The 27,566-nt window shown below is 37.2% G+C and overlaps 1 protein-coding gene across 1 annotated transcript in view; it reads left to right on the top strand.

Moving 5' to 3' along the window:
* Positions 1 to 27,289, top strand: part of NEK7 (NIMA related kinase 7) — a 49,854-nt gene extending 22,565 nt beyond the window's left edge. Inside the window, exons 5-9 of the mRNA XM_066324613.1 lie at positions 4,041 to 4,149; positions 6,390 to 6,497; positions 13,638 to 13,732; positions 18,173 to 18,286; positions 24,557 to 27,289. Of these exons, the coding sequence (XP_066180710.1) occupies positions 4,041 to 4,149; positions 6,390 to 6,497; positions 13,638 to 13,732; positions 18,173 to 18,286; positions 24,557 to 24,667 (537 nt within the window). The 3' untranslated portion in view covers positions 24,668 to 27,289. The remainder of the gene's footprint in view (positions 1 to 4,040; positions 4,150 to 6,389; positions 6,498 to 13,637; positions 13,733 to 18,172; positions 18,287 to 24,556) is intronic.
* Positions 27,290 to 27,566: the final 277 nt, after the last annotated feature.

Here is a 27,566-nt window from a genome sequence, read left to right as displayed (position 1 = left end):
GTCTTGAGAGCAAAAAGATGTGCTCAATATTCTTCTCAAATCATGAAAGAAAGGAAGGAATCTGTTAAAAGTACTGAAATCATCATTCTGTTTTACTTTTCTTCCAAGTACTGTGTTTGAAAAAAACAGCTCTAGGTAGGCTATAGCATGTGCAGGGAAAATCAGATATGTTCTTGTGGGCTTGTTTGACAGTTCCACAGTTCTTTTCTTAAATAATGACTCTGCAAAATTGTCTAGATGGTCAATTTATCAACTCTCTGCAAGAGAACTTAATAAACATCTTGCTTTCTTTAATTCAATTAGCTTCTTAAGCCCTTACTGTGTTGGGTTTTTCTTATTTATTCCTATTTTTTCTCTATTCAGTGAGACCTAAACTAGACTAAATCACACTTTGAAATCCTTTGATACACCAACATCAGAACTGAATGCTAATTTTTTCCGAGAGTGGTTATTGGGATGTAGGCAGTCATGTCTGAGTTTCCAGTTGTGTGGAAATCATCTATGTTCACTTTCTCTACTCCTCTGCAGAAAATCTTAGTTTTCTTATAAAATCCAAATATAGTCCTGTGTGTTTACTGTAAGGATTGTCTGAACGGTGCCTTTTAAGCCTAGGTAGGACCAACTGCTAACTGCTGTCACTTTTACTTCTGGAGTTCGACCTTTAAAGCATCATCTTTAGAAACTCAGTATAATATAATTTCATGCCTTTATGTTGACTTCAGACACTTTTCTCCATCTATCCTTTACATTTTGTTTGTCAAGAAACAAAATGACATTTGCTGTTTAGGTGCAGGGCAGCTATGTTTATTTTCATTAGGATGAAAGCATTTGGAGAATATTTAATTTTTCTTTTAGCTATCCTTTAGAAAATCAGCAGAGTTCTGTTTTCCCACAATGAAACTGCTCAGTCATTCTGTAAAAGGGATGAAAAGATGAGCTGGTGATACAGCCTGCCTGTCTTTTAAAGCTCTTTAAAGCATTTCATTAGCAAATGTATGATCACCGAAGTGCAGTTGTGTTAAATGACTGAATTGTAGTTTTATCCACAATGTATTGACATTGTAGTGACTCTTCAAAGTAGTTTGTGATTCCATTCTCAGATGGAGATTGAAATTTCATGGGATATGGCTTTTGAAACAAATAATTCTTGCTGGGAGCCAGCCTGCTGCCAAAGCATGCCTGGTGTTGTGTTTACCTGATAAAGCACTGGTTTGCAGCACTGCCCAAATTTTTAATGCACATGTACAAGCAGCTCCCTTTTTGCCCACTTTCAACCAGTTTGAGATTGATCTTTCACCTCAAACAGGATCATGTATTTTTAATGTCGCACCCTAGAAGGTCAGTGGTCTGAGGGACATCAGGACTGTCCTTTGAGCTTAAGACAGATGGAAAAAGGAGAATAATAAAGTGTTGAAGATAAGAGCACTTCAGAGAGCTGTATGTCAGGCTGTATTCCTCTGAGGGCAAATCTGGGCAGGTAATGCCAACCTGGGTACAATGGGAGAGAACTGTATGAAGTTATCTTGGTGCTGTGGACCTTAGAATGCTTCAGGCACTAAGCAGTGGGTTAGTTTGAGCATCAACTCTGGTGCTGCTATGCTGTACTACAACAGAGGTTAAAAATGATTGTTGCAGCATCATATCTTCTGCATTTTGGCTTCTCTATAGGGAGGGAGCAAACACAGCAATCATTAGAACTGCATTTTGCGTTTTGGACTATTGTAAAATTACAGAGGAAGGAAGGGATCCTGCTTTGAATACGGTTCATGTGTGCTATATGAATTTAATTATGCTGTTTGGCATAAAAATAGGTTTGCCTGTGTTTTCCATCAACTTACATTGCTTGTTAAAAGGTAAGGTTCTAAACAGAAATGGAATTTTCCTTATTGACTTTTCTCAGAATTAACTGTGCCTGCTGGATTGTTTCCTAGAAGCGTATAACTTGTTTCAATAGCTAGTTAGCAAAATTCATCTTTTTGGTGGTGGCTTTTTGTTACTATTTTGCCTACTGGACAACTGCCTAAGAAAAAATTGAGAACATGTATTTTGAGGGAAGAAGATAAGAGTAATTAATTAATGAGCAACATAATGTTCAACGAGTTTATTTTAAAGATAATTAGATTATTTTAAAGCCCATACGAATGAAAACGCTGCCTGTTTCTTTGTTTGGATTTAAACATTGTTAGCAAATCTAACAGCTCTCTTTTCTGTCCTCTTTAGATGGATAAATTCTCTGGGGTTAAGTAATATCATTGATGCTTTCAGGAGGAGGGTTTTATTATTCTGCAAAATTATTGATGCCTTCAGCAGAATGAGACCATGTCTGACACACTTCAAGTTGCATCCTTGCACTGTAAGAACTGAAGCCAGTTTTGTAGTGTGCATCAGCTACAGTGCTAGGGATGGCAAGTGAATAAAGTGTTAAAAGAAAACTTGTACATAAATACTTTGAAAGTACACTGATGTGCTTTAGGTAAATCGGAATGGGAATGTGTAATCGAAAATCGCCCCATTTCAGGCATTTTGTGAATGGTGTTTCATCACTGCTTGTACTTGCATTTGAGTTAAAAAAGTAATAATTCAGAATGTTTAAATAAAATACCTAGTTATAATTATGATAATTTCAGAATGCATTTTAAATCAAGGAACTGTGCTTTCATGTACACATACTTAGATGTATTGTGTATTTGTTTTTAAATGAAAAGAAACCTGGTCTCCATCTTCCTGTTGACATCAAACAATCCTCTGATATGCAAATCCAGCTATAGGGAGAACAGATACACAGGGTTGGTTTGGATTCAGTCCAAGACTGAAAGAAAATTATATTTAAAGATGTAATTTATGTGCTTTGCCTCATTTAAATGAAAATGCATTTTGAAATAATCCCTATAACTAAAAACATTTGGTGGAATCTTAAGATCCTTTGTACGACTGGTGCATTTTGCTATAGGTAGTTTAAAAGCATCTCTCTCGTACTCCCGTGTGTCTCTAATGTGCAGATGCAGCTGTCAACTTCTCAGTGGCATGTTGTAACATAGGATGAAAATATTTTTATTTTTGAAAATTAATAAATGTTTGTTATGCGAACTTTCTTAAGGCGTTCATGGGTGTGAAGTCTGTCTGTACACACAATTAAAATACATCAAGTACTTTGCTTTTCCATCTAAAATTTTGCTAGTCTTAACGTTGTTTATGTATTTTCTCTTTGTGAGTAGCTTCAAAACCTGACACAATATGATTTCTTTGGAAACGGAGGCTAAACAAGCAACGATTTTTCATCTTTTTCCCTTTAGCTGCGGAATTTATAATGATTAAACTTTTACGTTTTAACATTGGCTGAATTCCAGGTTTTCAGTAGGTATCTTTAGAGGATTGTTATTCAGTTCCTGAATAAAACATTTGAAGATGATGTGTATAGCAGAGTGTAATTGTTTTGTGTAAGCTTTATCAGGCCAGTGAACGGTTACCAGTGATGAGGAATGGATTTTTATACAGGACAGAAAATACTTGAACAGGAGTTACATCACTGTGGAATTTTCAGAAGTCACAGTTCTTTTAGTTCTTTCATGTATTGCAGAAGTTTTTTAAACTAATCTGACCAATTCTTCTTACATGATCTGTGTGATACTGCTATTCTTTTTTTCTTCTTTTTAGAAAATGAGGGTATGGAAATAAATTTTTGTTTAAGGAATTGTATTTAGTTTGGGATGTTCTGTGGCTACTTTATACTAGATTACTCTGACCACATTAATCCAAAACTGAGGAGTGCTAAATATTGTATAAATCCTTTTCTGAGGTAGGAGTTTTATTTCATCAGTGTTTATTTGTGGCTCTGTGTGTAGACTGGCTTATACATGTGCAGTGATGATACATATATTAATATTTAAGGGGAAAGTTTTCTGTGTCAAGAAATTTTGTTAAACCTTTCTCATTAGGTTGTGAACCCCTTGTATTTTTTAATTACGGATTTTCTGTCTTTTTTCAGTCATTTAATCCAAGTTTTAATTTTTAATATTCACTATCCATGTGTTTTTTTAAAGCATTTTAAGAAACAGAAGAGGTTGATTCCTGAAAGAACAGTTTGGAAGTACTTTGTTCAGCTTTGCAGTGCCTTGGAACATATGCATTCTCGTCGTGTTATGCATAGAGGTAATACAGGATCAAAGATGATTTGTCCTTACTAAACCTTTGACTATGTGAGAATTAAGCTGGCTGGAATCAGTTTTGACAGCTGAAACAATGTATGTTTCTGTAAGATTTTTTAAGTAATAAAAAAGTGAGAGAAGTTTGTGGTTATACATTTGTTGTGGTAGGCATTTGTTTGATAGCAAGTTTTTCAAAATAAACGATAGTTCTGTAAATGATGGATACTCTGCCATAGCTACTTCATTTTTCTGACTCTTGTCTTCTGTCCCCATGCTTATTCTTCTGTATTTGCCAGTTGTCTTGCCCAAGTGTTGTTACTTGCCTTGCACAGATCTGTCAGTCCATTCTTTACAGTTCTTGCACCTGGTTGTCTTTTCAAGAGTGTCTGCTTGTGCCTTGCTTGCTCGTGATGTACAGGCCCTTCTCCTAGTCCCTCCTCTATTGGATTTTGTGCAGGTGTGAACATTTCCTCCAATTCTCTGCTGCTTTCCACCATTTCCAATCTCTGTGTCCCAACAGCCCTTGTAGTTGCCAGCTATCCCTGTCAAGTATTAAATGTCCTTGGCCCATTTTAAACCTCAGTGCTGTTGTCTCCTCTGGATGTAGTCTTCATTTCACCTTAAAACTCTTGAGTCAAAGAAAACAGATCATAGTATAGGTCCTTCTCAGATCTGCTATGTTTTTTCCTTTCTGAATTCCTCTCTTTACGGGATTGTGAGTTGTGTGTGAGCTGTCACTTTTTGGGTTCAGGTGACATTACCTGTCTTAGGTTGGTGGCTCCCTGTGCTAAAATGCACCTCACTGCCTGATAGAAACAGTCCCTCAGTGTCTGCTGAGCTCTGTCATTTTGCAGCTGGGAATTTTGCAGATGAGCTTAGATACCCTTGCCCCCTGCAAATGCCTTTCCCTTGTGATTCTCCTTTTGTTTTTCCCTTTGTGCATTTGTACAGATGCCTGCAAGTGCAAAGATACAAAGAGAAGGACATAAAATACAGATTCTTTCCATAGGGTACAAGTATCTTCCTTTAATATTTTTTACAATTAAATTAGTTAATTTCTGTATATTTTAGCTCAAAACAAAAGGATTTAAGTTCCTTAAGCTGAAATAATAAGTTCAAAGCTTCTGGGTAACCTATGGCAAGTCTAATGATTCCATAGTTACACACCAAAAGCAGTGACAATTAAAGCTATTTTTAAATTGAGCTATATCCGTGTTGGATTATTACACAAAGGGTTATCCAAACTCCTGAAAACTGGGTCAGATAGCAGGAGAACATAATTGCTTCTGTCTTCGTCTAAAGCTTGTAAGGTTTTGTAGCTTTTTTACTGGAAACCATAAAATGCTGGTGTTTGAAGGGTTATTAACCATTCCTTTTACCGTGCCTGTATCTTATGCAACCTGTAATCACCTCTTACCAAAGTGAACTGATCTCTGTAAGTTTAGGGCCAGGGTTGATTGCTCTTCAGCAGAGTGAGAGCTAAACTCCCTTGCCAAACAAATAGCAGGCCAGTTTATTTAGAAGACCAACAAGGTAGGTACCTTGTTAGAAATCATGGAATGAACATCTCTGCTCTTGTCTCTGAGGGATTGGATTAATACTTAAACTGGATATTACTTGTGAAAAATAACTGTCTGGGGTATACATCATTATTTTTCTTTGTTTCTACTTGATTAGCCCAGTTCCATTGACGAGTTCACATAACCATTCTCCTGAGTAAACTTGTTTCTTTTTTTTAATGCCAGCTCTTACAGAGAATCAGTTATCTATTTCAAATAAATAACGTTATGCCACTATGGGTAATCTGATCAGCAAAAGTGATGAAAAATGCTTTACAGTTCTTGAAAACATTTTTACACTGTTACTTAATAACAAAAGAGGTTCTCCAGTTCTAATGTAAGTTCTTCTATATAGCTAGCTACATATGAAGTATGAACTCCCCTGTATGTGCTTCTGGACTTGGGGTGTGTGAGTCTGTTTGTTTGTTTGCTTGTTTTTTAAAAAATACTTTCCATGGCTCTTGGTTTTCTTTGCTGGAGTGATGGTTGTACTATTAAAATAGTAAATTTGAAGTTCTACATTCTGGACCCATTCTTTCTGAATAGCACTGTCAAATTTTACCAATATTAGCTGTAAATAAAATCCTCTTCAGGTCTATTATTAATAGAAGAGTAGTAGCTTTTCTTGCAACCTCACTGTTGTTAAAACTGAGGTTTTAAATTTTTAAATTTCTTTCTCTTTCAGATATAAAGCCAGCAAATGTGTTCATTACAGCTACAGGAGTAGTGAAGCTGGGAGACCTTGGACTTGGTCGGTTTTTCAGCTCCAAAACCACAGCTGCACATTCTTTAGGTAAGCTTTCTCTGAGGTATAGATGTTGGACAGGTAGAGTCATTTACATGGTGGAAATACTGTGCCCACTCCAGAGAAGGAAGAAAAGGGTTAGGACCAGCTAAAGCTGTCCTTAAGTAATAATAAAAAATATGGTCCTAAAGGTGTTCTTATTAAAAAAAAAAAATGGTCAGCACCATGGACAAATACAGAAACACTGTTACACTCAGGCATTACTTTCAGCATACTTTGGGTATTTTCCCTCCTTTGGTTGCATAATTTAACGTGCATTTCTGCCTCTGAGCAGGTCTTTAAGACAATAATGTTACCTAGAAATGCGACGAGAAAAGAAGGAAAAAAAACCATAGATGCATTTTTTAAAAATTGACTTGAACTTTATTCAGTGTTGGAAGGAATCTGGTAATTCTTTGTGCCTGCATGAGCAGCACTAATGATCTCTTGGTTATGTGGTTTCAAAGGGCTCTCAGAGGAGCTTCCATTTTTTAAGGTGACATTTCTCAGTATAAGCTTAGGTAGTTGAAGGGAGATCAGAATTAACAAAATCAGTCCCTAGATAGCTTTTTTCTATTCTTGTTTTTATAAGTTTTTTGAAATGCTTAGTTTATTCTTCGCCAGCACACAAAACTAGCAGTGTATTATCTTTATCCAAAAAAAAATTTCATGTAATTTTACATCTTTTGAGTAGCATGTGAATACTAAGATGGTAAAGAAGCCTTTAAAAAAGAAAAATATTTGGCCTATATTTTAAGTTTAAAAGTAGGTAATGGATGAATGACACAATATAAGAGGATCTCTGTAGAAGAGAAGAACCTTGTAAATAGAGTAACGTGTAGGAAACAAATGTAGGAATTAGTGTTTAAAATACTGTTAAGCTGGGGTTTTTTAAATAAGAAAACATTCTTTTCCCTCACTGAAATGTCTGTGTTTGCTGGTTGCTGAAGTCCAGCCTGTTCATTTGGTTGCATGTTTATCATGTTTGTACCACATTTGAGGTTGGAGTGATGCATGTGTTAACGGCCAAAAATACAATATTTTATACAGATTTTTTTTTACACTATCCTTACTTCCCTGTCCTCCAAAAAGCCTTTGGTCACTGTTTTGTGCCTTGCAGTTTTTACCATGTTTGGTGCAGACTGGTAAAGTCAAACCCATGAGGATCTGCTGAGGTGTTGCTAGGAGCCCCAGACACAGAGTGCAGTCCTGCATTAGCAGGGGACTGAGGAGCAGTGGAAATGTGCTCAGGTTCCAGGCTGAAGGTCAGGCAGATGTGGCACTGAAGATGTGCTGCTGTCACAGGGCTCAGAGTGTCTCCCAGAGTGCTGCTGCTCACTCTGCCCTTGCAGGGCAGTGGCCAGCCCTGGCAGAACCGTGCAGAGCTGGGTTTGGGTTCCTGTAGGGGGGCTCTGCTCCTGCCTGCAGGTGCAAGGAGGGTATGAAGAGGGAGCTGTAAATCCTAATCCGAGGAGTAGGAGCTCATGAATAAGGCAGAGGTCAGCAGTGAGGATGAGAGAGTGGACTTGCATTTTGAGGCACAAGTCAGGAAGTGAAGGAGGAGCAGATTGCCCCTACTCTGGATTATTTTGGCACGTGGCAGGGGAACGGTTGTGAGGGCTGAGCTGGAAATTTAAAGAAGCTGAAGACTGCCCCAGAGTTAAAAACAGTGTAAAACCTCTGAGCCCTTTAAAGCTCGTCTTTTACAGATCCAAGAGTCATCCAGAGAGTGGGGGAAGGAGGGGAGGATGGCAGCTTTGTTTCTTCTGTTGGTTGCTGTGTCTTGGTAGAGGAGTTATTTTTTATTTTCTTTTTCCCCATCTCCTCTTTTCTCATTTCCCTCTTAATTATGACCTAATGTCAGAATTCAGCCTAGAAAAAAGATTTGTGTCAGCTGTTGACTTAGGCTACAGAGGAGATAGTGACTTTTTGATTGATCATGTCACTAGCAGAGACCACTTTTTAAATTGATTTCTTCTGCAGTTTCTGGTGCTGCTTTTCTTGAAATTTCTTTCAAAGTTGTATCTTTTTATGATTCCATAAACCTTTGGTGCACATAACCTAGTAAATTACAAACATATGTGTAGCAATTTATACTTGTTTACAGCCTTTATAAAAATTTCAGTAGCGAACTAGACTCAGGCTTTCAGAGATAAAGAAATGTACTAAAATTTTAATTAGCTACAGCTTCTAACTGCTAATTATGAATAATACTGATTTAATTAGAATCTTTACTGATGGTCCATTTGAAACAAATGAAAAAAATGCACTGGACAGGGTTTTTTTTTTCATGTTCTTAACTCTTTCTATACAGTCTTATCAAGAATTTTCTATTGTCATGCCTATATCTTTTGGAAATGGAAGACATTTCTTACAAATGGGCAGAGGAAATGGAGGCATTTGGTATTGTTGATTTGATACAAACTTGACAAAATTTCTTGTTTTTAGGAAACTTTCTATTAGAAAGGGGAATATGATCCAACAAAGACTCCTTTCCCTAGAACTGTGTTAGGGTTTTCTTGCTGCTGTTGTTTTATTGGCTGAATGCCGGGCCTTACACTCTATAGTGAAATGTTAATTCTGAGGAAATCCAGCTCATGGATATGTGTTCTTGCCTTGGTAGCCTTTCAATGGGTGTAAAGATAAGTCTTTTCATATTTCAGCTACAAAAAGAATCACTTGATTTCTCTGCTGTGGCTGTGCTGTAAAGCTGCACAGTGTGCTGTCCAGGCAGGCACTGCCACCAGCATGGGGAGCCCTTCTTGCAGGGCAAAGAAGCAGATCTGCAATCTTCTTAAAATGCTCGAATGCAGAGAATCATCTGCATGGAATTCTGGTCTTCTGTGTTTTGACAATATCTGTCATTTCTGTGATACTGCACAGACTATGTTATGTGAGGAGTTTGACTGTAAACTCAGGGTGTGGAGAATAAAATACCTCGTGAAAATGTGTGCAAATACTCTCCTCTCACATATGGGTCTCTAATGCAGTAGAGGGTGTGCTGAGGTGGTGGTCTGCAGCACCATTCTGGGAATAGAATAAATTCCACTTAGATACCCAACCTCACTTAGAACCTGCAGCCTCAGTGTACAGTCAGGCTGGCAGGGAAATCTGCAGCTGAGTCATTGCAGTCATCAAAGAAGCTGTATTAAAATAGCTCTTGTTTTTTATGTACAGAATCGTGAGATCTCTTACAGTAGTTTGAAAGCTGAAGAGAAGTTGTGTTGTTATAAAATAACTCAAGGTATTTATAGTTTGACTTCTGTAAAAGGACTGTTTGAACACTGGGAGCTAGGTTGCAGAGTTACTTTGGATAAGTACAGTGTTTTGGGTCCCGTCCTTGAAGACGAGCCCTTGACTTAGACATCTCCTATAGCTCTATGAAGTAAATACAAATCCCTGAACATTATAGAATCTGTAGGGCTGGAAAGGACCTCCAAGGTGCTTGTTTGTGATGTGGTTTGTCTGTCTTCAGCATCCACGTCCATCTTGTTAAGTGTGTTGTATTGAACTCTTTATTACAAAATTGCTGTAATCCATGGACGCTGAGCCATACATAAACTATGTCTTTCAGTTACTGAAATTTGGCCTCTTTTGCCCCCTTCTTGAATCTTATAGTTAAGTATGCCAATGCATGAAATGTCAGTAATGATTATGTGGCCATTTTTAAAACTATAGTCTTTTACACCTGTCCTGAATGAACCACTACATTGTTTTGTAGGAGTAGATATAACATTTACCAGGCCTCTTTTTCTCCCAGCCTAAAAATGCTTGATAGCTTTTAGAGCTAGTAACTACTGGAGAACTAGTAACTCTATCAGAGTAACTTACTAGATTTCATTCCACTCCTTGATGCACTTAACTTTACTCAGATGCTTTGTGAGTTGTATGTTTACCCAGGTAGTAAGATGGACCGCTGATATCATAACTCCCTTTCTTGTCATAGATTCTTTGCCTCTGATCCTTCAAATCAGCTCCCTGCTCTGTATTAACCAGCATTTCCATTATGTCCAGTCCCTCTAGCAGCATCAGGAAGCTTGCATAAAGAAACATGTAGAGAAAGATCTACAGCATCTTTAAAGGGAGGGAGCTCCAGAGCAGCAGCAGGTTGTGAGGAGACACTGTACTTGACCCAGACCATTTTCAAGCAAGTTTATGTTCAGACTTGCAGGTTATCACAGGTCTGCATATACAGTGAGCAGAACACTGAAGTTACTGATTTTTTTTCTTAAGAATGTAGACACCTCAACGATTTAGCTCCTTTTCTTGTATTATCCCACTTCTGTGTCTTCAGATAAATAAAGGGAGTCAGGAAGTTTCATATCTCTATACTACTGGGATGCTGTATTTCACTTAACAGAAAAAAAAAAAAAGAGATCCAGGAAGGAAATAGAACATACAATCACACTGGTAGTTGCTTACCAGCAGCACAGCTATATCCTGAGAGTGCTCGCTGTGTTAAAAGGATCATTGCAATGCTTTCAGTAGTTCCTGAATGTCAGAATAATGCATCTTTAGTGTCATGTTCTGTTAAAAACCGTTTACAGGTAGTAATGATGTCTGAATCTTCAGGCTGTTTGTGTGATTTCATAAGTAACATAACTAATTTCAATTCCTTTCACTAGTTGGTCATCAGGGGCTTCAGGTTGTATTGTAGTGAAGGTGTTACACTAGGCTAAACGCTGTGAAATGGTAACATTTGTTCTTGCTTTTCACTATCATCAATCTTTCACAGTCATATCAGACCCCTAATGTATCAGCAGGCTTCCCAGAGCTACTGGTTAAAATTACCTTTGCTTTTGGTAGACTATGAACCTTCAAACCTCAGTGTTTTCAGCTGCCCCCTGTGGATTCTGTGAAGCCTCTTTCTGGCACATTACTCACTGCCAGCCACTTGTGTGATACCTCAGAGCAGCAGAGGCACTGCTGCTGTAGCCTGTGAACAACCACATACCTATTAAACTTATTTCTGTTGTTAGATGAATTCTGCCAACAAAGCAACAGATACGCTAAACCAGTGATTTAATTAATGGGTATAAAATGCAGCTGAAATTTTTCAGAGGCGTCCAAGCTCACAAGTCCTTGGGGTGTTAAAAAAATTCGAGAGGGAAATAAAATGGTAAGATAATAAAAATATGAAACCATTTCTGAATGTTTAGTTGCAGTTTTAATCTTAAGATATCTGACTTCAAGGGACAGAGTTGCTTCTGGATCTTTTGGTAGTTATTTTGGCATTGTGGTCTACCCGTCTGCTTGCCTGTTGTTTCACAGGGAAAAAAGACTCTTCTCTTTTGTGGGTGCTGCAAACATCCTATGAGAATAAATGTGTCCTGCAGTTGTCTCTTGAGTTGCCTGTCCCCAGCCTTTCCCCTTTTAAGCTGTTACCATTTGCAGCCTCAGTTCAGAGGTGCACTGAGTGCTCAGCCCAGCGCTGGGCGGCAGGGCTGTGGCACCCTCTGCTTTCCCAGAGCTGGAAATCTCCCCCACAATGTTCAGGGGGCCAGATCCATCCGAGGGTACCACATGGGAGCCTCTGTCTTTGCCTGTCTGGTACAGAAGCAGTTTATATGAGTTTTTAACATAGTTTTCCAAGGAGCAGATCAGGTGCAGTTATGGGTTACCAGCAGCCGTGGCCTGACCTGAGATAGATGGTTCTGGGTTTCCCTATCTGAGCTGGGCCCTTGAAGTAGAAAAGTTATTCTCTCTCCTCCTTACAGCTTAAGAATGTATGACATAGTTTGACATGCAGCATTTCTTAAAGGTAGGACACATTGTCAAAACAAAACCCTTAACTTTTGGAAATTACTAGAGTAAAATTATCTGTTTAATTACTTAAAGCTATTTAACCTGATTATTCATATGTGGAAGTACTTATGTATTCACTATATCTCTGTTTCCAGTATTCATAGGGAGGGAAATCAGTTCTGAATTAGCCTCATCTATTCAGAAAAGAACAAGTGAAACCAGATCATTGTGTTACAATATGTGGGGTTCATACTGCAAAGTACAAAATGAGAAATTGCTGATTTTAGTTGTTGATGGTGTTGCAAGATGTTTGGTTTGTCAAACTTGAATTGACAGAAAGCAGTGGATTTTCATCATTGGGATTCAGTGCTTAAGAAAATATTTAAACAAAATTGAAATAAAAATCTGCATAGGTATGTGACTTTTTTTGCTGTTAGACAGCGATTTTGGGGGATAAAGGGAGAAAGTTCAGAAACAGTGCACTAAAATTGCCACTACCGTTATTTACCATAACTTCTTTTTCTTATTTCTCTGTCATGCATGTAACCATCACTCAGCTACTTCTTTGTAATGACATTTTTATAGGGCATTTTTTTATTTCATTCTTCCAAGTAACTTGTGATGCAGATCGGTAGGGTTTGATTAAAATCAAGAGGAGAGATGTTCCAGAGTATCTAATATAAATCCACTCTGGAACAGCCCTAATACATTCTGCTTTTCAAGAGCATTTCCAGAGCCCACAGTTCTGAGGCAGGCACAGGTTTGGGAGCTGAAAAGCCCTTGAGGAATTTAGTTGTGCAGCTGATGCATGAGTTGCCCATAGGAACCTCAGGCTCTGCTGGTTTTCCAGCCCTCAACTCTGAAGGTCCTGAGTCTCAGGCTCAGTTTTAATTTCAGCTATTTAAAAGTAGCTGTGGTTTTTTTAGTTTCAAGACCAGCTTTTTCAGGTTTATATATTCTCAAAGGAAGAACAGAAAATAAAATTCAGCCCATGGAAGGGAATTTCTAGCTGTTGTTTCTAGCCGCAGTGATAATAGTTTGGAAAAGTAGCAGGGATACTTTTGTGTAATACCTTTCCTTGGCTCTCTTCAGGAGGAACAAATTATGAGATTCTTTAAAAGCAAAATTTGGAAGTGTTCTACAACTCCATAGCTCTGGTAATGAGGTATGAGCAGTGAAAATAAAGCTGCATTGGATGAAATAGATACCTAATTCATGTATTTCTGTCAAAATGAAGTGTCCTAAGTATGAGTTGAAGTTTTAAGTGTAGCAAAATGAGAAAGATGAAAAATATTCCTATCAGAAAAACTAATTTTACTATTGCATAACAACAGAAATTTTCATTCAAAAAAACTTTTTTGTTTGTTTGTTTGTTTGTTTTTTGTTGTTGGTTTTTTTTTGCAGTTGGTACACCTTATTATATGTCTCCAGAGAGAATACATGAAAATGGTTACAACTTCAAGTCTGACATCTGGTCTCTAGGCTGTTTGCTGTATGAGGTAATAGTGATATATACAGTGAAGTTAATAACACTCTTGTACTTCCCCTGCCCCCCTCCCCTTACATAACTTAAGCATGTGAAATGTTTTTATTTGTGTTTTACTTGAACTTGCCTTTAACTGGGCTTGCTACAAAGATTTTACAGCAATTTCTTGAAGATTGGGCATGACTGAAGGATTAATAAATGAATGATAGCAAGCACATGCAAAACTGTCCTAAGTGTTTTCATGGCATATGTTGGTTGTATGATTTTGTTAATAAATGCATTGAGAAGTAGTAGGACTGATTTGAATATGTAAGTAATGCTTTCAAAAACTGCAATATAGTTATTTTAATAGAAATTTCTTATTTTTATAAATACTTTAAACCTAGGTAAAATGATGAAAAAGGTGTTTTTTACTGTACTTCTTGCTACTAGCTTGGATGAATTCTCAATTTTATAATTTCTGCTGCGCACGTGTTATTTTTATGTTCTCCTGTGATGGTTCAAGTGCAATTGTTTAGTTTTCTCTGTTGGTACAGTTGAGGTTGGTAGGTGACACATCATTTTAAATCATACTATATTCTGAGAAAATAAAGGTACAGGGCACATTGAAATATGGAGGCAAATGAAGGTTTGAAGAACAAGCAGACTTCTAAAACAAATACATCTTCCAAGTTCTTTGGGTATCATTCTTGATTAGAAGAATAAACACTTGTGCTGAACAATGCTGGGAATAAAAATGGTTCCATCAGCAATGGCAGTGAAGCCTCCCCAGTCATATTCCAGGTAGAAACTAATATGCTGAAGTCACTTTTTTTTTTTTTTACCTACAAGCCACCTGCCTCAGTGGGTCAGCAGAACTCATTTAACTTACTCAGCAGTATCAGCACCTCCTTGTTTATTTTAGGATTTTGTAGAAGCCACTGGCAGCCTGTTGAGGTTGGATGTTACTGCTAGGTGAATCATCTCCAGTAATAGTTGTTTACTTTCTATCACTGATGTTGCTTTAAATATTAAAAGGACAGATAGCTGTATTGCAAGTCTGCAGTTTACAGATGTGTGTACAGCTGTTGCTTTAAAACTTCATCAAGGATCATTCAAGGAAGGAAGTCCAGCTGATAGCAAGTATTTAGAAGTTTGAATCCTGACCTAAAACTTAATCCTGTATTAGGATTACTCAATACTTACCATGGCATCTGCCTTGAATTTTAGTGCTCTGCTTTGCAAATTTATGCTGCAAGCCCTAAGGTAGCATAAAGGTAGATGATGATTTTTCAGTATTACTATTTCTTTGCCCCTCCTTGGTTTACTTGAGGATTTTTGAAACCTGGAAACAAACAAAATCTTTGGATTACAATTATATAAAATCGTCACAGTTTAAGGTTAATTTTTTTCTTTTATGTTATATGAAATTAAATGGCTGGATATAAATCAGTAGTACTTTTCTAAAGATTTTTTTTTAAGTGTATTGCCTTAATGCTGGTAGAGTATATTAAACACCTATGTGGATATTACATTCTTCTTTGATGTGGTAGATAATCCCCAAATACCTAAATAACTCTGTTCCAATTATTAACTCAGCATCTTGAAATACTGTCCTCCTTTGATTTATTTTAGAGGTTTTACTAGGATGCTACTTAAGCTGATAAAGGGTAATGTTTGTTTTCCTTATTGCAAGAATAAAATAATTATTAAGATCTATTTCTGATGTATAGCTACAGTATTGGGCATTGTCTTCAACTATAGCTTTTAATTTCTTTTAGAAGTGTATTTAGTTGGTTCTGCAACATACCAGATATTTGCGGTGGGTTTTCTTTGGAAGTTTATCTTGAACATTTATTTGTAATTCTGAAATATCAGGTATAGCAAATTCAAAATATGTGCTCAGCATTTTTCTCACTTAGTATTTTTTCCTAATTATTTGAAAGTGGTTACTTAAGGTTCTTCAGGACTTGTGTGGACTAAATGAATGGTGTTTTTTAATCTGTGCAATTTTGTGCTGGTTGTCGTTCTGTGATTTGTCTATTGCCTGCATTTTAGCATGTTTTATTATGTTGATTCCATGGTGATGTGTGTTCATATGTACTGTGACTTGTCTCCAGCTTAATTGGAGAAAAGCTGTGGCAAGTTTATCACATCTCAGTAAATGCTTAATTGCCGCTTAACTCTTCAGTTATATTTTAATTTAAGTTTAAACTAGCTTGCTTTTTTTTTTTAAATTATTATTTCTAGTGTATGTAACAATCTATTATTCAATGCTAACTGTTTGGCCAATAAGATTTTGCAGAAGTATGTTTTAAAGTCTGAATTTTTTAGAGCCCCAGGTATTTCTGAAACCTCAAAAACACTACCAGTGGAGTTTTAATTGATATGCAACAAAGTAGACTTTACTAATTAAAATCAAGATGCTGTGCTTTTGCTACATGGACCTTTACATGGAAAAGTAGGTCTTACACATTTCCTTTTATTGTTCATCGTAGCAATTGCATCCTTACAGGGTTGTAGGTTGGTGGCTTACAGTTAAAAAAAAAAAAAAAAGAAAAAAAAGAGGAAAAAAAAAGGGGGAAAAAAAAGAGAGAGCGAGCTGCCACCAGCCCTGAAGACAGACAGTGGGCTTTCGTCCCTCAGACACCCCCAGAATACTAATCAGCAAAGTCAGACCCTGGAGGTCAGGGAGCAAGTCAATCATTCTAGCGATCGTCTCAGTGTGGAGGATCAAATTAGCCTGAAAAATTCAGCTGCTGGGAGGAGAGGGCGAGCAGCTGTCAGGGGCAGCAGCGAGATGCACTAATGAACCAGATGAATAGTGCAAAAGCTTGAAAATAAAAACAGGACAGTTGACATTTTTCATCTGTCAAAGCAGGAGATGCATGAAAATATAGCATTCCTGTTTTAACTCCTTAGGGGACATTCAGAATTTTTTTAACACTCGGCAGCATTCAAACAAAAGTACTTTTTAATGAACACCTAGAGTACAAAAATGAGTATCTGTGCATTTATTTAGAATTTCTGCATGTGTACAGACCTTGCAGTTGATTTTTCTTTTTTTTTTTTTTTTTTCTTATTCTTTTCTTTTTTGGTCTTCAGCTTGCATTTTTAACATTCTTTTTAAGGTAAGAGACAATGTCATGTAAATACAAAAACTAACATCATCTTAGTAATACAGATTGGAAGGAGTGTAGGATGGAACTGTAGCATGATACTTGTTTTGGGAGCTTTAATATTTTTTTTCTTACTTGAAGGTAATTTGAGAAAATACTGAACTATCCGAGAGCAAATTAACGAGCTATAAAATAAATGGAAGGGAATTCTGATCATTCTTTTCATACATTTCCCCCAGTGATATTGATGCTTAGACATGAAAGAGTTAAACTGCTATCTGGAAGACCACAAGACAGATGAGAGCCATTTTCAGCTTGTCCTGTCCCTGCTGAAGCTCACTGAGTAGCACAGCATGGACTAGCGTGTTTCACACACACTCTGCCTGTCTGGGGAATGTACACATTGTCCTTCCAAAATCAAACTTATTAGCACATGTAGAAAAGGGTGACTGACTTTGGGGCAGCTCTGCACTCAGAGTAGCATTTGTGCTGCTGCAGTTAAAAGATTTCTTAGGCTTTGAACAGAATGGAGAGATTTTAAATGAAATTTTAAATTTCTGATTCAGCTAGCCATAGTATTTGTTTCAATTTCAAATGTCGAGTCGTAACATTGACTGGAAATAAAGGGTAGGTTTATTAACGCTGGTTTTAAGCTGATCAATTATGTAAGTACTCCGCAACAGATTTTCTTGGGTTTGTACTGTAATTGTAAATTATTGCCATAGGTGCCAGTTCTGTGCTTCTGATGGAAGTTTGGGGATTTGTTTTTTAAGTATCTTTAAATAACATCCTGAAGTTTTTGGGTCTGCGATTTTGGAAGTATAGATGATAGCTTTTTCTTACTTTCAAAAACCCCAGTTATATTGAAGGTTAATGTCACGGCTGTGGAAGGTTACAAAATCTGCTACCATTATCTAGTGTTATCTACACAATGCATGGCTTTAGGTTGGATAATGTTTTCCTGTAAGTTGTGTTTTCTTACGAAGGGTCTTCTCAGGAAAAGTACAAGATTGGATTTTTTGGTGTCCCTTGTGGTGCAAGGACCCTCCACTCTCAGCAACATCATAAACTACTGATTTTGCCCTCACAGTCTATTAATACAACCCTAACAGTGTGCAATTCAGATATTGCACGGTAAGGATTGTGACAGCTATGGTTGTATGACATAGAATACGTACATACAGTGGTTACAGGAATAGTTTTGGAACTTCTGTTATTGCCACTGCAAGGCTCCCTCTAAGCAGAGCACTGAGAGTCATTAAGGATCACTTTCTATTTGTTACTATTATAGATTTTATGACAAAAAAAGCTTTACTTAAAAACGCAAAAGAAAACTGTACATTTTCTTTAAACAGATGGCTGCACTGCAGAGTCCCTTTTATGGTGATAAAATGAACTTGTACTCTCTGTGCAAGAAGATAGAACAGTGTGACTACCCACCTCTCCCTTCAGATCACTATTCAGAGGAAGTAAGTAATTTTCCTTCTCATGGGCTGGATCCCCAGTTTACGTAAGCTGGCACACTTCCAGGGAAGTAAATGAACTTGTGTGATTTTACGTTATTTGCGGATTATGCCTGTAAGTGTTTGCTTGTTGAACTCACTCAAATGCTCCTATCATAACAAGTCTCTCCTGATTTATATTTGAGGGTATTAATGATGGAAACATCACACTGTTAGATTCTTAATTTCATTGGGCTTCTTTGCAAGTATGACAAAAAGCTTTCCCAGAATGCACAATGATATGTTCCCCATGCCAAGGTGGGATAGAGGCTTACATCTGTAGGGTGTTTTTCTAAAAGCACAACTACACACGTTTATGTTGCACAGTAAATTAGTGCACTGGCCCTGTTCCTCTAGGGGCCTGCATTAAAATAGATATAATGTAACTCAGTAGTAAAAATGAATTGTTCAGGTCCCATTTGTCTGCATTATAAAATTCGGATGTGCCGTTCAGTACAATTGAACAGCAGTTCATTTGCAAGGAGTGATTCTTGACAAGACTAAGAGTAAATTTCAGAGAAATACAGGTAGACATAATACAATTGAATTTGAACCATATACGACTGCAAATCTCAGCAGTGTTTGTTTTAAGCTGAGAGCTAACAGTTCTTACTGTCATTAGTGCATTTAAGGGGGAGTGCTTGCTTTTAGAAGCTCTAAAATGAAAAGAAACTAAACAAAATAAATATTTTTCTTAGTGTAACAGAATGAAAAAATATAAGTGCTTGCTTGTTAATGTTCTGAGATGCAAGTTTTGAAATACTTTCCCACTTTGAAAAGAACAGGGCAAACTGATAGAAGCTATAAACCAAAGAACAAGTATTAGTAACCAGTTCTAACTGAATTCAGACTACATGGATTAAAGATTACTTTGAAAACACAAATAAACACAAGCGCTGAAATACTTTTAATAAACATAAAGCATTATACAATTTCATTTATAGACTAGGGGCTGTAATTCTGAACCTTAAATTTTCTTGCATTCACAGACAGTGATAGGACTATTAATAAAAGATTACTGCTCAGTGTTTTGTTTTGTATTTATAGTGACAATTTTTCCCCTTTTATGAAACAAACTGGACTTTAAAAGATAATTTGGTGACGTTACAAAGGATGAAATAGTGATCTATTGTGTAATTTATACACTCTAGCTCTTTGTGGGTTTGCCGATTAGTCATTTTACCTTGGCCATTTTTAATTATTATTTATTGCAGACTCTAAATATGGCAGTTCATATAACGAGCTTCAGAACTGGAGGCCTAGAAATACAGTAGGGTGTGAACAATAATGCAAAATGATAGCAAGAATGTCAGGGGCCGTTCTTTGTTGTGTCATTCATGCTGTCTTCCTTTTTCCATGAAGCACATGAATATTTCACATATCTGCATCCTCATCGTCTATTCTTCTTGACTAATTTTCAGACTGTCTGAATTTGCATTTCACATGGTAGCTGATTAGGAGATGCCGAATGCAGCAGCGAAGCCTCAGCAGGCGGTTTCCATGGTGACCTTCAGCAGGATTTTAATGATGATACCACTAGTGGTTCGTTGAAGTTGGCCTGCCTGCAAGGCTACTTCGCTGCAGCTAAGTGTGAAGTTGGAGATGTGGATTCCCAGCCAAAGGGCAAATATCAAAGTCTGACCCAGATAGAAGGTCTTAGAGTTTGGGTGGGGAGAGAGATTCCAGCTTTTCCTTACATCTGTATAGGTTTTTTGTTTTGCAAACACATGCAAAGCACAACATGTTACTTTCTGTTACTTCAAAGCTGACATGTACTTCTGCACCTTGGATAAGCCAGTTATCTGCAAAATACATGTAAGTTACTCTTGAAGATAATGAGAGAATCAGAGCCACTATAGGTATTAAGGTAGGTAAGAAAACAATTTCTTAAAAGAAGCCATCAGTTATGGAAACTGTAACGGTAATATTTTTTATGTTGTGCTATGAAGACTTGTGTCTTCACTAAGGCACATGGAAAACATACATTTCTTACCTATTGCACCAAAATAAACCATTTTTATTACAAAAAATACCATGCTGGCCTGAACTGTAAAAAAGAGAAACAAACAAGTGTTATTTGTCATATTAGAATACTGTCCTAAATGTTTCACCTGTACAGGAAATGTAGATGTCAAACCTTTAACCAGGCTGGAAGGACACTTCATGATCAGTAAAGATCAGGCATCACTGAATAGTAATAGTTTCTCTAGGAAAAAGAATTGTCTGAAATACAAACTTCACTGAGTGTTGATCTCTGCATCCTCTAATATAGGAGTGTAAATACTTCCATTATAAAACATAAGAAAAGTGCTTTTTCAAGAAACTTTTTGGAAGTAAATTTTAGTGAGTTTTAAGGTGTGACATTTTTTCTAAGTTTTGGAACCTCTGTAAGAGTAACGTGTTAGTAATTGTGTCACATCTGTGCCATCAGAGAACAATGTGACAGAGAAGATGCACCTTTAGATGGACAGATGGGTAACTTTTTAAAAACCTTTGATTAGAAATCCCTAACAGTCTGACATGTGTTTTCACAAGCTATTTCTTCAGTGGTAGACACAAGCCAAGATTTTCAAATGCTTGATAACTTAGGATATCTCAATTTTTTAATATCCCTTAAAAACATCTGGTATTCAGAGTCAGTACTCAGCATTTACTGAAAGCTGTTCCGCTTTAGGGAATTCAAAGCTGGGGTTCCCTTGCCACCTCCAATCAATACTTTTAAAACCTTGTCAGCTAATATTAGTATCACATTGCTTTCGTGATGAAGTTTTAAAATCTTCCCTTTGATTGAGGTGCATTTCTTCCAAAGTCCATTGCCAACCTCCTACCCTGATGTAAAAGCAGAAGGAGCCAGCAGGTCCACAATGGTAGTATTAGTTGCCAGCAGGTCTTGAGAAAAGCACTCAGAAATGGCTTCAAGAAGGTTTTATTCGGAGTGAGATTGGTGTTGTCTCAGTTTTTTTAATCCAAACTTCCCTATATGGAAATTTTTCTATTTCAGCTGTCTAACAATGCAAAGTACTTGCCTGTCATATTTCTGTCTTTCCCCCCTCCTCCTAACTTGAGTGATAATTCTTTATTTCATAGCTGAAAAACCTGCTAAAGTTAAAGAAAGTGTGTCCCACTGCTCCAGTGTCAGGCAAAGCTCCAGGCTAAAGACATTCACTGTGCTATGTGCACAGAGGAGGTTAAGAACAATAAGCAGACAAAGAAGTTTGCAGCTTGGGGATGCAACAGGAGGTCCCTCTGGCTCAGTCTGCTCTGCCTCTTGGCCAGTCTGTGCCAGGTAGCAAAAAATGACTTCTATCTCTAATGATAGTCTGATTTTATACTCTCAGTGCCTCTTCCCATGACACTGGTGAGCTATTCTGATACACTGGAAATTTTATTAGTACTAGGGAGGCTGACGGATTTCAGGATGGATTTCAAGTTTATTGAAATGGATACTCCTGTAGGAGTGAAGGATCAGTGCTATAACAAAGTATTAGCATCCAGTGTGGTCCCATTTTCAGTCCTGAAGGACACTGTTCCCATGTAACTTTTCATCTTGTATAGCAGAATTAATTCACCTTCTTCCAAGGGCCTTTCAGTTACAAGGCTCAAAAGAGCTCAAAGATGTTGAAATTACTCAGGAATCTGCGCTGTTGTTGTGCAGTGTCCCAGACACAGTCAGCTCAGCATTCCTGCCTTGCCACTGAGGTTCTGGACCTGCCAGACTACAGGGAAGAGGGGTACAGAGATAGTGCAGTAATTGCAGTGACTGCCACTTAAAGAGGTCTGTGACAAGGCTTCTCAAGTGCTCAACAGGTAAATTTCTTGAAGATCTATTTCTGCTGTTCTGCAAACAGTAAAGTATTGATAAACAGCCAGTACAAACAGGAGAAAGAACAGTCCGCTTCCCCTCTGATGCTGGCTTTGTGGGTTTCAACCCTTCAAGGTCCTTTATGAGGACTATTCACTGTATGAAGTTCTGTTGAATAGATGGAAGTCTTCAGAGAGAAGGAGAAATGTATACATTCGGGATTAGATGTATTTTGCAATATAAATTACACCTGTATTCTCTTCACAAAATGTTTGCTTATTTGACCCTAATTTCAGGCTTGATGGTGTTGAATGTTCTTCAGTCTTTCCTGTTTTCTGTGCAGGCTGTCTGAGGTGTTGCATGGCAAGCTGCTCATCTCTGCTTGTACTGTGCCTCTTGCTTACCCTGTGTCCCACCTGCTTCTTCTGCAGGAGACTGTTTGGCTTGCATGATTGTATTACATGCTGGCAATTATTATTTCTTAGAGTAGCTAATGATTGCCAGCATTGTGTTCTTCAAATGTTTGGGAGCTATTGCAGGCTAATAGTTTTTATTGCCACTGGCATTGTCTTTTATTATTGACTGCCAGAAGCAACATGATGGCTTTTATAACTCCCTTAGTCAGAATGTACTTAGTGTATTTTAAATTCAAATGGCAAGTCTGTTACTGGTTATTTTGATTCAATATGTTTCTTTCCAATCCAGTAATCTGACCACTGTCTTCAGAATTATCTCACTTCTAAATATTGAGATCTTCTTGATGTGTAATGGCATAGTTTTTATAGTGTTATATACAAAAAATCTGTAGAGTTTATCTGCAAGGGCTAATGAACAAAGCTTTATATAGTGGTTTACAGTGCTTCTTCCTTAACTTCAGGAATTCCTGTACCCATGCATTTGAGTTAATCTTCAGAAAAGTGAAAGGAGTATAACTATAATTTAAAATCCTTCTTGTTCTTTTTCTAAAAAGTGGGAAGGAAACTCTCTAATGGCAGGTTTAAAGAGGCAGCCTGTGTTTTGAATAATGAGGGTGATGAGGGCGCTCTGTGTTAGTTGCAATAATTGCAGATTTTTTCAATAATCCTGCTTAGTAGTACTGGCTGAGAGACCAAAACAAATTTGATATATTGTCATAGAAGTCTGAATCACAATGTGTTTGTTGGAGTGTCCTCCCCCTCCCTCCCCACCTGTCCCCAACGCTGCAAGGAGCTCCAGGAGGATTTGGCAAAGCTACTTAAAAGCCTAAAGGAAGATCTTCTGAGCTGGTTAAGTAGTTTTTGCAAAGCACTGCGAACATTTCAGTAAGTCAGTATGAAAGAGGTATGTTCCATGTTGAAAAATGTATAGGAGATGCACACAATTTTGGATAGATGCTCTGTCAGAAGGTTATCCATCCAGTATATTAGGCTCTGATGTCATACATTCTTAGGCATGTCAGCAGAGGGAGAAAAGCCTGCAAATGTCCTGACAGTTGGTAAAGGCAATGAAAATTACACAGGTGATGTAGAAGCTTTTGGGTTGGTTATGCTAAATACGTCCATAAAAAAGACCAAATAAGTTATGGTCTTTCTGGAAACGTGGGGCTTTCTGGTCATAGTGATTTGTTTATTCCCAGATAGAGGCTTTTGTGAGTATTTGTTAATTATGTGCTTCTTTAAATAAAGAACACTATAAACAGTCTTATCCTAGGGAATGCATATTGGGATGTAGGGCAAAGCTTATTTATTTTTGACACACGTCTTCAGCAGTGGACAAGTGGACTAAGAGGGCCAGCATAATGTGGTACTTGCCCAAAATATTTTCCCAGCTTCCGGTTTTAAGTTCAGATATTTCCTCAAGGGTGGAGTCCTTATAACAGGGTAGCCCTCAAGTAGGTTTAATTTGTTCAGTGGCTGAATGAATGTGTGTGTATTGGCAGCTCCTGGCAGCAGGAGATTCTGGGAGTTAACTGTATGTTAGATGGAGCATCACTGCCTTTTGTTTGTTGTGCCCTGTCAGGCAGAAATGCCATTTATTGCTGGCTAATTCCTGTATCAGGACTGAATGAGCAAAGCAGCCCTCGTTTACCTTTGCTCTGTGCTCCTTTCAGTCTTCTGGGCTTTGCTGGCACAGCCCTCCAGAAACACGGAGAATTTTCTATAAATTATGTGGGATTGGACTAAACACATGTCTAAAGTTGCATGTTGAAAGGATCAGAACTTAAATTTGCTCTTCAGGTTCTCTGGACAGCAGTGCAAACTGTAGAAATCAGGGGAGTGTGTTGCCTGTGTGTTTGCATAAGGCTGCGTGCAGTGTGTGAGCAGAGAGGGGAGGGCCGCCTGTGCCGAATCGCCCTTTGCCTCATTTTTGCCGGTTGTATTAATTTGAATTTGCTAACGCACAAATCCTGCTTGTAAGAAGGCCAACGCTCCTGTCATGTTCTCTCCCTCTGGTAGCTGCGACAATTAGTTAATATGTGCATCAACCCGGATCCGGAGAAGCGCCCAGACATCACCTACGTGTACGATGTAGCGAAACGTATGCACGCGCACACCGCCAGCAGCTGAGCAGCCAGCACAGCCCCGGGAAAGGAGCAGCCCAGGAGAACAGAGTGCTTGAAATACATCATCCCACCTCTCCCCGTGTGTTACACAAACGTCATTATCTGAAGCTTACCGTTGCGCTTTGAATTGTAAACCAGTTCATATACGAGCTTTGTAATTTTCTGTTTATTTCCGGGGGTTGTATTTTTTTAACTAACTTGTGGTTGTACAACAGGTTGAAATATGGAAAGCGTAATTTTAAGATGCCGTGAACCACCGTTTCCATGTTAGTGGGTTCAAGTATATGTTCTGTAATAACAAAATTGCATTCAGTTGGGCCTCAGTTCTAAAACACAGTTGCACTTTTGCACATGATACAGATATTAGGCTTATTATCAAGAATCGAAATGTCTGAATCCCTCACCTTTTTAGTAATTTATGGAAAGTATGAATCAGCACAGTTAACTTTATTTTAATCTTTGTTCCAAGGGGAACATAATTGTTACAGGATCTTATTGTATTTTATATTGAATTGTACTTTGCTGTTCTTGCTGTGAGAGTAGACAAGGGATAGAATTAGTTCTTTGCTTGCCAAATGCAATGGAAAAACAATTTCAGGAAAGATTGTCATGCTGACATTTTTGTAACATCCCCTTTTGTTTTGTTAGTCTCTCGTAATACACACAACATTTGTTGAAGGTTTTCTGGGAAAATTTAAGGTGTTGATTCAGGAATCTGGTCGTTTTCACTGGACTTGTGCAGCACTGCCCCGAGGCAATGGGAGTCTGCATAGTTCAGTCTTAAAAACATGCAGATGCTTCTTGTAGCCAGTAGGGTTCTTTTGTGGCTGTCCTTTGAGCAGGTCTGATTCAAAGATGTGATCTTTAAGTTACAACTTCCTAACTGTTTGTGTATATGTCACTGTTTGTAGATTTTTGTGTTTAAAATAATTTGAATGACCTTTCAGTATATTTGAATTTTAATCTTTTTTTTTTTCTAAATACTGAAATCTTTTGCCAAAAGATATAATAGTCTAGTATAACACAGAATGTATTCTACATAAATATATGATTATTGTATACTGTATCCTGAGACGTAGTTTTATATTTAGCAGAAGTAAATTATAGCTTTTATGTTTAAGAGAAAGTTGCTATGCCTTAATTTGGGAAATAATTATATATGCAAACTGTCTTACAGATACTTTATTAGTTTAAAAGGAAATGCTGAATGTTTTGTTAGACCTTAGTGCCTTTTGGGGTACACGTTCCTAATATTTTCATTGTTAAGGAAGGAATGTGTCTTGTTTTTAAACGTGGTAAAAATTGAGAGTGAAATGAAATTGCTTGAACTGTTTTTACAGAACTGTCAAAAGGTAATTATTATCAGTGATAGCAACTAAGGAGCTGTTACTGTCAGTGAAGTCTTTTTCTTCATGTGGGTAAAAAGTTAGTTCAAATAAAAGCAGCAGTATGTACATGCACATATAGGTTCTAGATGCAGTCACGTCCCTGCATGCTCAGATTTTTTTTTTTTGCTTGTTTGTTTCTCTGTGCAGCTGTAATTTTTATTTGATGTAATGCTCAAAGAAAAAAAATAAGTTTGTAGAGTTTGTGTTCAAGGGAGGGTCAGGGTTGTTTGTGGTTTTGTATTTTTTAAAACTATAAATACTAAGAAAATTGTGTTTGGGGAAAAAAAGAAAAAAGGGAGTTTTTAGATGGTATGTGCCTGATCATCAGCTTATCTTAGTACATACTTTTTTATTTTTTGCTTCCATGTTTTGTAGAACAAATTGTATGAAACCACAGTTTTATTTCTCACTTCTGTGTGCACTTAACCTTACAGAACTTCAGTAGAGCAATTTGTTGGAAAGAAGTATTTGAAAAACTTTGGTCTGTGTTTAGCAACCTCTAGATTTGTTTTGATTTATTAAATGGTTATATAATTTAAAACATGATGGTTATATTCTGTAACAATGTTTCATATGCCATAGAATGAAATGCTTTATATTGAAAAAGGCAGCACAATACTTGCTTGACTGCCAGAATTAGTTCTTAATATGCACGAATACTCAATTTTATTTTTTTTTCTGAAATGTGCTAGAACATTTAAAAATCACTGAGAAACCCAAATGCAATGCAGGCTATTTGTATCCAATATGATGCATAAAGTATTGAACTTTTCCTGCCAGAAACTGCTGATAGATATCCCTCCCCTGGAAGGGTTTGTTGCATAAAACAATCATGAGTTAAGAGTTAGCAAATGTGCATTCTGAAGCACTTAATTTTTTTTTAGCAGTGTGGGGATTTTTTAGTAGTTATGATCAAATACTGTGCTGAGGAAAAGAAATAGTTGTTCTTGACTTAAAATCTGTGAAATGAAAGGTGCACCTGACTCTGGTACCAAACTAATTAAAAAGCCAATGTGGGTTAATAGAACTGCTTACAGAAGTGGGGATTGTAGAGTCTCTTCCTAAAGTAAAATACCTGGTAAGATATGAAAATTATAAGTTTTGTTATATCACTCCAGTGTATGCTATCTGCTTATAAAATATTTTCTTTTCTAAACCACCATCCTATTTTTCATATGTTGATTATAACATTTGGCACTATTTATTTTAAGCTATGCCATTATGTTTGGGTTTTTTTTTTTTTTTCTTTAAAGAAAACATGTTAACATTTCTACCCAAAATGTCTGGCCAGCTCCTCCTTTTTATTTCAGTAGTGCTCCAGTGTTAACTTGTGTCAAGAGTGAACTTTGTGCTTTGAATGACATTGCATAAATTCCCTTTGTGTCAAAAGCTCCCCTGCAGTGTAGTACTCCAATAGAACTAAAACATACAGGTATTAAATGTAATGTAAAAAAAAAAAATAGTACTTCTATAATATTTTTTCAAACTTTTCTTTTTTAGTTTATATAGACATAT

This window comes from Sylvia atricapilla, chromosome 9 (genome assembly GCF_009819655.1).
Source record: "Sylvia atricapilla isolate bSylAtr1 chromosome 9, bSylAtr1.pri, whole genome shotgun sequence".
NCBI lineage: Eukaryota > Metazoa > Chordata > Aves > Passeriformes > Sylviidae > Sylvia > Sylvia atricapilla.
Note: the sequence above shows the minus strand (reverse complement) of the source record. Positions and strands in the feature narration are given on the sequence as shown.